The 14239-nt window shown below is 46.8% G+C and overlaps 1 protein-coding gene across 9 annotated transcripts in view; it reads left to right on the top strand.

Moving 5' to 3' along the window:
* LOC119383728 (fatty-acid amide hydrolase 2) overlaps positions 1-14239 on the top strand; it is a 116742-nt gene that overhangs the window by 84849 nt on the left and 17654 nt on the right. For 2 of the 9 annotated variants that reach the window (XM_049412645.1, XM_049412644.1), the window contains exons 3-6: positions 1617-1836; positions 2803-3012; positions 11352-11471; positions 11932-12086. The exons of 1 other annotated variant lie outside the window; for it this stretch is intronic. In XM_049412645.1, the coding sequence (XP_049268602.1) occupies positions 1617-1836; positions 2803-3012; positions 11352-11471; positions 11932-12086 (705 nt within the window). The remainder of the gene's footprint in view (positions 1-1616; positions 1837-2802; positions 3013-11351; positions 11472-11931; positions 12087-14239) is intronic. 6 more of the 9 variants (XM_049412650.1, XM_049412651.1, XM_049412647.1 and 3 more) reach the window with 4 other exon arrangements.

Genomic DNA, 14239 nt, shown 5'->3' with positions numbered 1-14239 from the left:
GCTTTCGTACGAAGTAACCGCTGCTCCGTTGTGGAGCTTTTGCACATGAAACTGTGCTCCGTGGTTTGATGCGGCATGCGGGGCGCGAAGAGCGCGCTGTCTCTGAAATTCTCGAAAGCAGCAGCATGTGCAACATTTTGCTGCCGAAAGCTGCATTGGCAGTGCACAAAATGAGCCATCACCTTGCGAATTTTTATTAAATGTGGTTTCCTACTTCTTGCGGGACAGGGGTGTAACTGCTGCGTTATGGGTGAAACACGAATATTAGATTATCACACCTGTTACACTTGCATATGTACGAGCATATACTGGTAAGGTAGTAGTTATTTCAGATACACTGAACTTCATTCACACCACAGCCACAAGCTGCCGCTAAGTTATAATAATTATTAAGTAGGTGTAGTGTCTTCTACACCGATAACACCGCAGCCTATCTAAGGACTTCGCGTGACACATCAAAAAGTAAGAAAAAGCGCCATGGATCAGTATTGATTGGCAATCGTGCGGGCATCGTGCGCACACAGCAAATGATTTACCGAATGCAGTGGCACAGCAGTTTAATGCGGAAAGTCACAACTTTGATGAAATCAAGCTTCATATACTTCAGTGAAGATTCCCGTCTCCGAGAGACAGAAAATATAGAGTCGTGTCTCATTCACAAGTTTAATATACTCTAGCTAATAGGACGAGCGTTTCAAAGGGCGTTCATGAGTGGGTCCGATGTAGAATGACAGAAAGTTGAGTTAGCTGGTGCGGATTCACGATAAAAGGAGTTGGCGTGCGCACAAGGAAACAAAAGCGCAGTGTTGTTGTGATGCCTTCTCTTGTGTCCACGTCTGCACGCGAACTTCTTTTATCTGCCCGATATAGCAGGTATACATCGACAACCAGTCATACATAAGCGTCTTATCTAAGCTTCTCAACCGTTCTGACCACGTAATTCTCATGCTGACTTGCTGCTTACATGTGATGTATGTTTTGGTGAAATGCAAAGGCGCGATTTCCTCGTCTCTCAGCTCAATGCAAAGAGTCCCCCCCCCCCCCCCCACTTTACACCGTGCAAGTGAACAAAAGCTGTATACATTCCTGGTACGTCTATTCCCCCCCCCCTCTGTTTGCATCCTTTTATTTAGGATTTCTCGCCCTTACTCTCACAATTTGAACGCACTCTGAATAGCCTCATGCCGCACATCAATAAATGTAAGAATAGCGCAACAGACAAGGACTGAAGAAGAAAACACACGTCGCACCTCATGTCCTTATCTGTTGCACTGTTCTTACATTCATTATGTGCTACCGACATGCCCAAGTTTCCACCCTTGATGCCACACTTTCTTTGCCTTTCCCCCTATTTTTCGAACTTGTTTTTTACTCCTCCTCCTCTTGTGTAATTCGGGGAGATGGATCAAGGCGTGCGCATACAAGGTGCTGAGAAAAGCAGCAACTGCCTTCCGTGACGGAGACAAGTCCGCTAGTCGAAACGTTGGCTCCAGCGACGCCACATCTACAAAAATGTTTCGTCCTTCACTCTTGCATCGAATCCCGAGCGTCTGGCGTTGTGGAAACAAAGAAAGAGGTGATGCAATCGTCATCTTTCTTTTTTCTCATCCTTGCAGGTCAAAAGTGTCGACGTTGTCTCTGCCTACATCAGACGCATACGGGAGGTGCAGCCAATCATCAATGCTGTCGTCGAGGAGAGGTTTGAAGAAGCACTTAAAGATGCCGAGGAGGTCGACAAACTGGTGGCATCGGGAACCATGAGCGCAAGTCAAATGAGCAAAGAAAAGCCTCTGCTGGGGCTACCGTTCACTTCCAAGAACAGCATTGCAATCAAAGGTTACTTACTGATTGCTGGCACGCGAGTTTTAAAGCAAGTTTTAAAGAAAGCATAACGACAAACGTGAAGCTCAAGCAAACCGAGAGATGATACGCGGGGAGTTGACTGCGGTGAAAATTGGCTCTCCCTAAAATGCAGAACCCTACGCACACCTATGTCCAAGACTGATATCCCAACGCATCACAGCGAAATGCTCATGTCCTAGGGAAGCAATACTAAGGCAGTTTTAAAGAGACCATAATGAGAAACTTTAAAGTGAAGGAAACTGGTAGATGAGAAACGTGTTATAGCACCACTGGATGCTTCGCACTTGCTAGTAAAGTTGAGCAAATACGGGGTAGTTGACGGAGCAACATCGAAAGGCCTACGCTAGTGTAACGCTAAGGTCTTCATTAACCAGCTAAACCTCCACCTATTTCCCCAAGAGCAATCCCAATATGTTTTCAGGACTACCAGTAGACCATCATTTGCTAGCACTTCCCAGCATCTAGGACTGATGTCCAAAAGTTTCACACCATATGCTTGTGGCCGAGTGGAGCGCTACTGGCGTGGGTCATGTTGACATCCTTCTTTGCTGGAATAACAGAGCTCAGCTAGATGGTACGTATTCATGTTATAAGACGGGGCGTGCAAACACAGAAGTGAAGAAATGCTTAGTCGGCGTTTGTGGTGTCTCCCTTCTCTCTTTCGTCCGTGTTCGCACGCTCTACCTTTTAAGAGGAATTCTTTGCTAAAAACCTAATTCAGTCGCCGCACCATTTTACGGCTTACTTTGCGCGGTGGTTTCAGTTCATACGGTGTAGAGATTGTCCATGCCTGTGAGGTGACAGCAGGAGCGGAGCGCATCGGGCTCACCATTGCTTGTACCGGCGTTGCAGCATCGTCATGCAAGGACGTTCTACTTTACCGCTGCTTTAACGCGTGGTACTTCTGACACTAGAACCTGAACTGTGTTTCTGTCGCAGGTATGCGACAGGACGCGGGCTCGTTATTCTGGTATGGACGGCGTGCCGTGGAAGACGCTCCGGCTGTAGCATTCCTCAGGGCAGCCGGAGCCATCCCGCTGGCGCTGACTAACGTGCCCGAGATGTGCATGTGGGGCGACTCGCACAACTTGGTGGACGGCGCCACACTCAACGCGCACGACACACGTCGAAGTCCTGGAGGAAGCAGCGGTAGGCGATTGATACAAATCTGTTGGGACAAGCATGTGGGGGTTTCGGCTCTTTTATGAAACCCTCAGACTGTTTTAACGTGGCATGCGGTCGCGTGCCACATTAAACGCGACCGCATTTCTCTTTCGTCACCCTGTGCGGCAGCTTAGCAGACTGAAATGCCGCGCTGCTAAGCTCGAGGTCGCGGGTTTGATGCCCAGCCACGGCGGCCACATTTAGATGGCGGCGAAATGCAAGGACACTCGTCTATACTCAGAATCAGGTTTCACGTCAAAGAACGTCGGACGGCCAAGATTAATCTGGGATCCCCCACTTCGGCGTGTCTCACGACCGTATCCAGGTTTTATCACGTCAAAACCCACAAGTCACTCTTTCTTTTTATCTTTCCTTTATCGTATATTTTTAAAACTCGTAAGCATTTGTACACTGTGTGTCCGTCTGTACATCCATCTCTGTATTGCGTAAGACGAATCGCTATGGAGGAGTAAATGTATAAAACAAAATAAATATTCTTGGAGGTGTTGGGTTTTGAATGTAGAGCCCTGAATTCAGAAGCCTATTTCCTTACCAACTCGTCTAAACACTTACCCCTTGCCGAATGTGAATATATCTGAGCAATCATGAATGCTCATTGCTGGCGGTACAAGACAAATGTAAACGAGCACTTTCTACGAAGACTCTTTTGAAAGCTCGAAGGCGTGTGTCAGAATCCAGGCCACGGCGGTTATATTTCGATGGGAATGAAACGCGAGAACTCGCGTGTTCGTAGATTCAGGTGCAATATAAGGAACTCCAGGTGGTTTACAGCGTCTCTCGCAATCGTATCATGGATCTGACCACGGAGAAAGAAGTATTTGAGGAGAAGAATCTCTAGGCCGCGGCAGTGCGCGAGGGCGGCGCGATAGCGTCACGGCGGAATGCGGTTTACGCCGAAGCACGACAGATGACGCTTTCGGCCTGTTGCCATCTTTTACATGCTCTTCTATGGACGTGATGCATAAAAATTGTGATAGCGCCTCGTACAATGTAAAATTTCTAAGATTTCTGTCTGTAACATCAATCGGTAGATATGACACATATTTTAGCTGCAGTTCCTAATCGATACTGCCAGAATTATAGGCCGTACAGCGCTTGAAACGAACTGCTAGTAGTGGCCCCTGTGCAGACGACGCCTGCCGCCGCATGCAAGCGCCCTTCGCTCCTCGCTCGCATGTTGTGAGCGCGCATACGTAGGTGGCCTTGGGAGGGAAAGTTCTCTTCGCGATTTGCTGGTTTTCTTTCTATTTAGCGCTCTCAGTCAGTCTCAGTGGCTTCGACGCGTTGCGCCGGCGGCGCCGACTCCTCGATGTTTGCGCGCGCTTTTCACGCCGCGACAAAGGAGAGTGCTTTGCAGATTTCGACCAGTGATTCTTCAGGATGGGGCGGAAATGTTTCGTGCCGAACTGCAGCGGTGGGTACGCGTCCTGCAAGGAGAAGGTAATTACCTTCAAAGTTCCTAGCGACCCAGTGAGGTTGGAAGCGTGAGCTCGCGCCGTACCAAGAAAAGACCGACAGCTGACGCCTCGTGACTACGTTTGCGAGAAGCACTTCTCGGACAGTGACATAGACAGGCGGCGCTATTATGGCGAGCTTGGTGGCGAAGTTCTCCTTGACAAACCGAAACGGCCAGTGCTGTTACGAGACGCCGTGCCTTCAGTCTTTCCGCGCTGTCCCAGCTACTTGTCTGCTGTTCTCAAAAAAAGACAACGTGAAATTTTGACCATCTGGGGTTTTATAACGTGCACCTAAATGTAAGCACACATGCCTTTAGCATTTCGCCTCCATCGAAATGCGGCTGCCGCAGCCAGCAACCTAAATTTGAATTGATGGCATATAGGGTAAGTCCCATCATTCGTTGAAATAAATGATTCCTAACTCATTGAGTTCACGTTATCAAAAGTTATAGGTTTCGCGTTGTGCAAAATATGTCGCGCAGGTAATTTTCCTGTATGTCACGCCATTTTTCTAGTTAATTTACCAGCATAAGAAACACATAAAATAAGAAACAAGCATCATTGACGTCACCCACACCAGGCACTTGTGGCGCAAGATACCTGTTCAGAAGATTGTAACGCCCTCTCCCTTCGTAGATTGACTGTTGTCCCCTTTCATAGAATTTTCACCCTTCAACGTTCTCTTCAATAAATTCAGTTGATAGTTTGCGCTTGTCGTGTTCATTACGTTCGTCCGTCCTCTTGCTTTGTTAAGTGTCAGTTAACTGTAGCGTAATTCCCCTCCAACATGTACAACCAACTGGCCCAATTTCTAACTTTGCTAACTTTGCTAATTTACCGAAAAAGCTTGGAGTGCGCTCGAGCTTCGCCTTTAAGAGTAGAACGCGATCGTGTAATCGGGCCCCGTGCGCATCGCCTTCTCAGTTGCTAGCCTCACCGACGCCGACACCGGTATTTCGGCGAAACGAGCTGTTTAACGCTGTCGCGTTAAAATTTGGAGCCGGCGAGGACGCACAAAAAGACATCCATTCGGGCGTGAAGCACGAACGGCGAATCGGCGACGAATGGCCTTGAACCGACTAGCTCCGTCGGAGAGCGCGGTGAGAGGGACGCGCGCATTTTTCCTTCTCGGCTAGTTGACTCTCACGACAGAGGGCGCGTGAGCGCTGTGCCCGATTCCGTGACTTTATTAGGACGCCTGAGCGAGCGCAGTTTCACCTCCTTAAGAATTCTTGCTCCGTGGATCTGACACTTAAAAGCTCAGAATTGATTAATTAACATTATCGTATAACTTGTCTGCTAGATTTACATGTGGTAATTGACAGACGACCCCGATTTGTTGACAGACATGCAGCTTTGGCAAGGACGTCAGACCAGCATCGTCAACGTTGGCCACGTGATGGGGAAAAATCATAATTTGATCCTACAAAATATTTGATTCTACAAAATATTTCATTCGCCTATGCGTACCTTCTTATGTATTAATCTTTCTTCGTTGTCCCGACCTCCGCTTATATTCCCCGCCTTAGCGTTCAAGAAAATAATGCGGCCATCCGCGCAACAATTTCGACCAGGTGACATTATTTATTATGCATCTAAATCTAACTACACCAGCATTTCTAAGTTTCGTCCGCATCGAACAGCAACCGACACGGCTGAGACAGAACCCGCGACCTTGAACTCAGAGTGCAATATGATAGTCACAGCTATGCCACCGTTCCGTGTTCATTGAAGAAACATTATTAAGGAAAAAAAAGTAAATTTAAAAAAAGATACACAAGTGCGCTGCGGATACCGGCTGGTCGCAACGACTGCTGAAAAGTAACCTGCAGCGGCCTGGTACATACTAAATCGTGGCCCAAAAGTATCATGTTGCGAAATGCTTGCGCTTCTAGGACGCACAGAAGCATTGAAGTTTAATGCGAATGTCACAAGTATCTGTTTTGCAATTGTAACATCGAAAAAAAAAAAGAAATACTGTGCTCGGCCAATCAGCCTGATGCACGATAGTTCGGCATATTTCTCAGGCGGATGCTATTTTTTTTTTCACCAGCACCTTTATATACGTCGCTATTTCTGTCGCGATGAGGACAACTGAACCGCGTTGCGTGCTGCGAGACAATAAATTCACAATGTAGGCGGTTGGAGACGTTGCACAAATATTGTCCAGGCGTTCACAATTTGTACAATCGACAGAAAAGAGCGGAATGTCTGTAACACTTGAGCCCGACAGCTCACACATTGCTCAAAAGACTATATGGGAAAGCTATATGGAGAACAACGAGTGCTGAAAGTTTTTTTTGTTTGAACACAGATAGCGCGGATAGACGAGAGAACTCGCCCAACCGCAAAGCCCTATTGTTTACTTTATCTTGCTTTCCTTTGATGTGGAAGCATTGCCCGCCGAAGATAACTAAACAATTAGAGTGGGCGTCATGCGCTGAGCATGCATTAAAGTAGCCCGTGATATGCTAACATATAGATATCAGGGATAGGGCAGTTTCAAAAGCTCAGCGCGTTGCTTTCGGACACTATTGTTCTCGTAAACGTGTGCTTCGCCTGCTCGAGAGTACGAAGTAAACATAGCCGGGCACAGTAAGGGTCATAGTGGGAGATGGTATATCGATTAAAGCATAGCTGCCTAGGCCTTTCTATGAGCTTTCACGTTTTGATGCCGTTTTAAGAACGTATGGTATATTGGCGGATATTGGCTCCTGAGTACCCCTGTACATTATATTGCGCAAACTGTTCGACACATCTCAAAAGTAAGGAAGAAACGATCACATAATGTATCCACTTCGTATTTGACGTCAGCGAGAACAGTATGAAAGCATTCTAATTATTTTGTTGGCAGCCAGCTGCTTTTGATAAAAACGAAGCTAATATGATACAATCCGTTGCCTTGTGACGGAGGACGAAAATAACCCGTAAAAATTTATGTAGAGCAACGTCAAAACAGCGTAAAAAAAGCCACAATTTTGCTGCGCGGGAAGTGATTGCGATAGCAACAAATAGAAATGTTGTACGAGGCAAGCCTAGCAGCTAACTCATTTATCATGCGAACTGGCGTAAGAAAAGCCGGCAGATCCCACGCATTGTGGGAATCGATGTAATGCAAAGCAGCCAGCAAAGAGCTGCATACATCGTCTTGTATGTCATTGAGGAAAATGCGTGTCATGGTTTTCATGTTAACTCGTGTGTTATTTATGTTCGTCACACAGTCACGCCACGCAATACCAATTTCGGGGTAGATCAAGCTGGCGAAACGGCCGCCAGCGCACCATGAGCGTGTCATGTAAATCGTGCTGTACATGACATGCGTGTCATGATTTTCATGTTATGACTTGTCATTGATGTTCGTCATACAGTCATGTTACGCCATACTAGTTTTGGTGTAGTACATTCGATTAACCAAGCGACCAGGAGAGCACAAAGTCGTAGGCGGCTAGATAGATAGATAGATAGATAGATAGATAGATAGATAGATAGATAGATAGATAGATAGATAGATAGATAGATAGATAGATAGATAGATAAATAGATAGATAGATAGATAGATAGATAGATAGATAGATAGATAGATAGATAGATAGATAGATAGATAGATAGATAGATAGATAGATAGATAGATAGATAGATAGATAGATAGATAGATAGATAGATAGATAGATAGATAGATACGCTCAAAGTCGCAGAAGTTCGCTAAGAAATGCTTCGCATTTAAAAAAACGCTGTCGTAAAGAACCGTGGCCACTGCAGCGAGCGAAACTACCTCTGTGCTGTCTATCGCTTCAACGCAAACTAAGCGACGAGCGCACTGCACGTAGAAAGGTATGCGCCGTCTGCTTAACCCTGTCAAGATAAAGCTTGCGCAACCGCTCCCTCTCGTTAAAATTATTCAAAATCTGCCGGAGCCACCCAAGACCACTCCCTCCAGGAGCCCTTATGGCCCTTTGCCCGAAGGAAGACGGCCGGCGCACTTCCTTTCTACTTAAGCCGTGATCGTCGGCTGCCCTTGCACACTTTCACTCGCACGTAGAACACATGACGCGCGGGGCGATGTTATTGCCCTTAGACTTTATACGGAAGCTCACGGCGACGGCGACTACAAGAATACGACTGGAGGTTCCATATAACTGATACTGAAGTAATTACGAACGCAGAGTAAACATGGTGACTCAACGCACATTGATTATTGCATCTTAATTTCTATGTTCAAGCAAGGGAAACTTGTTTCTGTCCCAAGGAGCACGAGCAGGAAGGCTTTTTATACACACTCGTTATACGTGTAGGTCATGGAGGAAGGAAACAGCTAGGAGGGAGTATTGCGCAATGCGAAAGAAGGAAAGAAACAATGAAAGAAAGAGAAAAGTAGTACTTCAGGCACGCACACGCCAAACTTCGTTTGCCCCCGTTTTCCCGATAGAGCAATGGCTCCTGTTTCTTTCTGTTTTGTCATGTTTGCAACGTACTTCAACAAAGTTGGATGACTTCACTGAGTAGTCGGTGTGACTGAACGATTACAGAGCCGCTGGCCTCAGGTGGTACCGAATTTTATCGTCTTGTATGCACCACTTCTTGACCATTTCCCTAAAGTGTATGCCCCACTGTGACGTAAGGGGTATGAATGTTTATTGCGTTTAGAAATACACCTCGTGTTAACTGTGTTTGCTCTGAAATCGCCGTGCATCGACTTGGGCCGGTTGGTACATGTCCGAAGAATTCGAGTAAGGGCGCGAACAACGGGTGAACACACGGACGGACAGTGATTGCTTCGTCCTTATTCCATGCCTTTGCCTGTTATTCGCGCGGTTATTCGTTTTCTTTGAACTAAGAGGAGGCGAGGCTGTGCTCGTGCCATCCGTCACGGCTGCAACCTCCCTAAAAGCAAGCTTCGAATCAATGGGTTTCGAACAATGCGTTAAATCATCACACTGGAGGCAAAGGAGGAAAAGTCAGTCGTTGCTTGTTTTTCATGCCGAGGGCAAGAGCGTAGCAATTGACCAGTTTTGCGCAGCTTGTGCTGTATGTCAGGCACCGCTACCTCGCAATGATGGCTTGATGGTTTGTCCACATCCACGGCTCTAACTGCAAGGTTATCCTAGCATACTTATATAATATCACAACAGAAGCACTCCGCCAGCACCAAACAAAGCAACTTTGTTTCGAAATACGAACTATTTAGATTTAAAACAGAAGAAAAAACAATCATAGCTAAAAGAAAACATTATTGAACTAACGATAATTTAGATAAACTGGTTTTATATATGCCTCTACACGAACTTCGGGCGCTTCTTCTAAATTTCTGTGGCTAATTAGTCACCAGACAAGTAAGTAACCAAGAGTTGTTAACATTGACAACCTCCGCTTGCAGGGTGGTTTTTTAATATGCAATGCAGGTTATCAATGATAACGTTATGATGTACCCGCCTCGGCCGTCTAGTGGTTATATTGCTCGACTGCTGACCCGAAGGTCGCAGGAATTGAATCTCGACAGCGGCGGCCGCATTTCGATAGAGGCGAAATGCTAGACGCCGTCTGCTGATATTCAGGTGGATGTTAAAGAACACCAGATGGTCAAAATTTCCGGAGCCTTCCACTGCGACGTCCCTCGCCATATCGTAGTTTTGGGATGTAAAACCTTAACAACTATATGTTAAACTGTTATGATAATTGGGCACCCCTGGCCTCCGCAGACAAACTCTACGTCGAGGCAGACGTCCTCTGCCACTGCTATTGCGCATTTGAAATACTAATTAACGGGTACTTGTCAATTGGCATTCTTAATTGTCAACTAGAGGGCAGTTGTTTATATGGGAAGGTATAGGGCGTCATGACTTATGACATACGCGTTTATTCGAACCCCCTCCCCCCCAATATTGCACGTTATGTGTGATATTTATAATCTAATTTCATGGCACCGTGCGCAAAGGGAGCGATGAAATGGCGGCCGTTCTGCTACGTCTGACGGAAACACCGCATGACGGAAACGCTCTCTGGCGAAGAAGTGACAAAATTTGAATGAAGGCGCAATGCAGCACAGTCATGTCCGAGAAAACAGCAAGTGGTGCGAAACACTAGAAGTGAACCACTGATATCTCGCGCCTGATGTGTGGTCCTAATCTATTTTGCTTAATAAATTACCAAAAGCCGCAACTTGCTATACTCCTCTCGCACTTTCTGCAACAAGAGGCGCCGCAATGACTGCCACTGAGTTCGCTACACAGTGAAAAAAAAAAGTGGAAATTGCAATGTTGTTGGACGCAACTCGAAGGAAACCGATCATCACTAGGCATCATACGCATAGATATCACGATCTGCTGGCGCAAGTGAGATGACTTGCCGCTTTTGCTGACACGATACCGCCGTGACGCCCCTTCATTCAAATTTTATCACTTATCGTCATGTGGTGCTCCAGTCTGACATAACACAGCGTCAGCCTTTTGTGCACTCCCGGAGTGCGCGGAGAATTGGAATTTGTTGAGGAGTATCTCAAACTGCATACGACACACTTGATGTTTAAAAAAAATGGGCATGGGCACGATATAAATTAGGACACCCTGCAACTTTTCCGTGTGATGTACTGTCCTCAAGTTGGCAATTAAAAAGTGAATTAAGGAGCCTTTGTTTATTAGACTTTTCTATGTGGCTTCAGCAGCGGCAAAGTATTTTCTCCTCGACGTAGACTTCGCTTGAGAAGACGACGGGTGCTTTGTGCCGCGTAGCATATCTATAAAATTTTGTATTTTCTAAAAAAAACACCATGTGTGCCAGGAAACGTAACGGAACTTGCAATCAAAGAGCACAGTTTGGTATTGCAGCTCTATTTCTTGCCACTAACTTCAGGCGGAGAGGGAACCCTGCTGGCAGCGGCTGGCTCTCTGATTGGTGTAGGCACAGACATCGGCGGAGGCGTGCGAATACCAGCTGCCTACTGCGGGATCTTCGCCCACAAGCCGACAGCAGGTGATGAATTCAAATAAAACTTTCTTTGTTAATATATTTACTTAATTATCCCTATATTCATCAACTCGCAGTGTTTCAGTAGAGCAATGTTGTGGTCGTTAGCCGTAGGTAGCATGTCATGTACGAGGCCTCACCTATACCGTTTTTTGAAACGACCTCTAGGCATGAACATCAGCCTGCCGGAAAGTCAAGATTGCAATGGTGGTTTCCAATAACATGCTTGTGAGCCAAGTACTTTGTCATGAGGGTCATAAATCACTATCGATATACAGCTTCTTTTGTGTCCTCTCTTTCCTGGCTCATATCCTGTCTCGTAGCAATAGAGCGATGAGCTAGAGCACTCATGCTTTCACTGTTAGAGCACGAACATTACATTTTCGAAAACGTTGTTTGAATGGAGGCAGTTATCAGGCTGCCGTTATCGTGCTGACTTTCCGTTTTTTATGCCGTGTACCCTCAGGAGTGGTGCCCAACACTGGGCTGCTCCCAGATGTCGGAGGAAAACTCGGACAGTTCAACTGCGTGGGACCCTCGACCAGGTTTGCGGAAGACTTACCGCTGATGCTCAACGTTTTGGCGGGAAGTCCGACCAACACGTTTAGACTAAATGAAAAGGTGCGTGCAACTTCGTAGGCCTCTGTACTAGTGTTGGTGAATGAATCACTTTAACTGTGCCCTTAGGTGGCACATTGGAGAGCGAATTCGAGAAACACAGAAGGTTCACACATGAGCGAAATGCACGTTGTTGCAGTGTGTTCTGAGAAATCAGAGCTGTCTGTGTAGCCGGTCTACCGTCTGAGAAAGTGTTGATAGAACTCGGAAATGAATGAAAAGTAAGCAAACATTTGTACCTGTACTTATTGTTTTTTCTTAACTGAAGGCAGAAAATTAAGAAGCTGAAGTTGCACATAGAAGAAGTTGGGCTACAATCCACGTTGTGTAGGTGCATGCGCAGCGAAGCTATGATATCTTAGAGGCCAATGTGGCGTATCCTTGAACGACTGAGCAATCGCTACACGAAGTAACTCACAGCAAAACAGTTCAACGTACTCTACCTCTTTGTTCACGCTGCTCTTCGGCAGTCCAATTTTGCGTAGGCATCCTACGCAAAGAGGTGCTTGAATCCTTGGAATGAGTAAGGGGTCCCAACAAGTATAGAGGCACATGGTAAAAACGGCTATTAGGTGGTTGGAAGTTCTGCGCTGCTGTGCGTGTGTGCCGGGACATTTTCGTGGCGTGTCATGCTTGGCCAGTTGTGTCCCATCTTAGAACATGCTTGTTACTGGCGAAACAAAGCAACCCTGGATACGTTTCTACTATGTTCGGATGCCACGATAGCTTAGCTCGCGCAGATAATTAAATATTGGCTGCCGAAATTTTGGGAACGAATGGCGAAGAGCTGGCCACAGTGTGTTGCACGTCAACGATGTTTCTGCATTGGGAAGTGGTGATTCAGTAAGATGGAGCGACGAGCGTCTTTGCTACATTTCGCACTACTCAGGCTGGTTTTGTTGGGTGGCGGCTGGGGCTTCGAAATCCAAGGAGTGAGCAGGATCTCCGCTTATCAGACACAGTGCGTCAGCTACCTCATTCTTGGTCCCAGATGTCGCAGATGTCCTTAATAAATTCGGAAATAAAGAAAAAGTGGCCGACACTCTTGTTCCGAGTGATATGGACTGTTGTTTTCGAGGTCGAAAGCAAGGCGATCGAGGTCAGTAAGATTACAGCGTTCAAGGTTCAGCATTGAAGGAAGAACCCAAGGTGGGCAAGTATTGTCAAGATAAAGCGGAAATGTTTGACAGAGCAATAGATGACCAACATCTATCTTCTGAAGGTGCTGTAGCGACTCTTCGCATCTTTCAGGCGCCTTGAGAAGAAGCGGAGTGACATACAGTATGTGCCCTTGTGCTGCTGGAGCACTGCAGCCACTACCATGGTCAACGCTTCTAACAAAGTCGTGTTGGCGCTTTTGGCAGCAGACGAATCCGCAGCGCTGCAGTCGCGAACCGCCTTCTAGCTTCCTGAAAGGAGCGTTGGTGTTCACTGGTTTAGTGGAAAGTAGGTGGTTTCTATATCACAACAGAGCAGGTTGGTATGCGGCTGAAGGACTTCCGCACAGGGTGGTATCAAGCAGGTATGAAAAATTATAACCCCAAAAACTCGCGCAACTTTCAGAAAAAGGTTCAGAAGGGCCTCATGTCCCGGACCAGTGATGTCGCGGACAACTCTAGTGGGTCGTCATCCCGAACGCTTGGCTCGGAATGGCCACTCATGTTCAGAGCCTGTGCCCTGCCCTGCTCTGACGGGCGGCGCTAGTGCCGCTGAAAAATAAACAGTTTTACAACTGACGGAGTGTATTGCGCCCTGAAATCTCCTACCTGCAACTTCCATCCCGCGCCCTACAGTCGACAATGCCTGAAGACGTATCCGAGAGCTGCCTTCGAAAGCAAAGCAACAAACATCACCTCCTGCTGTGCTGTGTTATTCTCAACAGGAAGCTTGCTATCTTGAGCAGCACGTGTTGCAACGACGTGGAGAACTGGCTCTCGACGTACTACAGGACCAGAGCACACGACAAAAGGGACGATGCTCCAAAACTGGCTGATGCGATCTTCCACCTTGCACATGGGGCCAATCTCTGGTACTGCAACCATGACACAGAAGAGGTCGGCGTTGAAGAAATCTGTAGCAGCTGTGTTTGCTCGCCCTTCCGTATGTAAGCTGAGAGTAGAATCCAGTATGCGAGCATAAGGACAGCAGCGAGATGA

Source organism: Rhipicephalus sanguineus, chromosome 2 (assembly GCF_013339695.2).
Source record: "Rhipicephalus sanguineus isolate Rsan-2018 chromosome 2, BIME_Rsan_1.4, whole genome shotgun sequence".
NCBI classification, from domain to species: Eukaryota; Metazoa; Arthropoda; class Arachnida; order Ixodida; family Ixodidae; genus Rhipicephalus; species Rhipicephalus sanguineus.
Note: the sequence above shows the minus strand (reverse complement) of the source record. Positions and strands in the feature narration are given on the sequence as shown.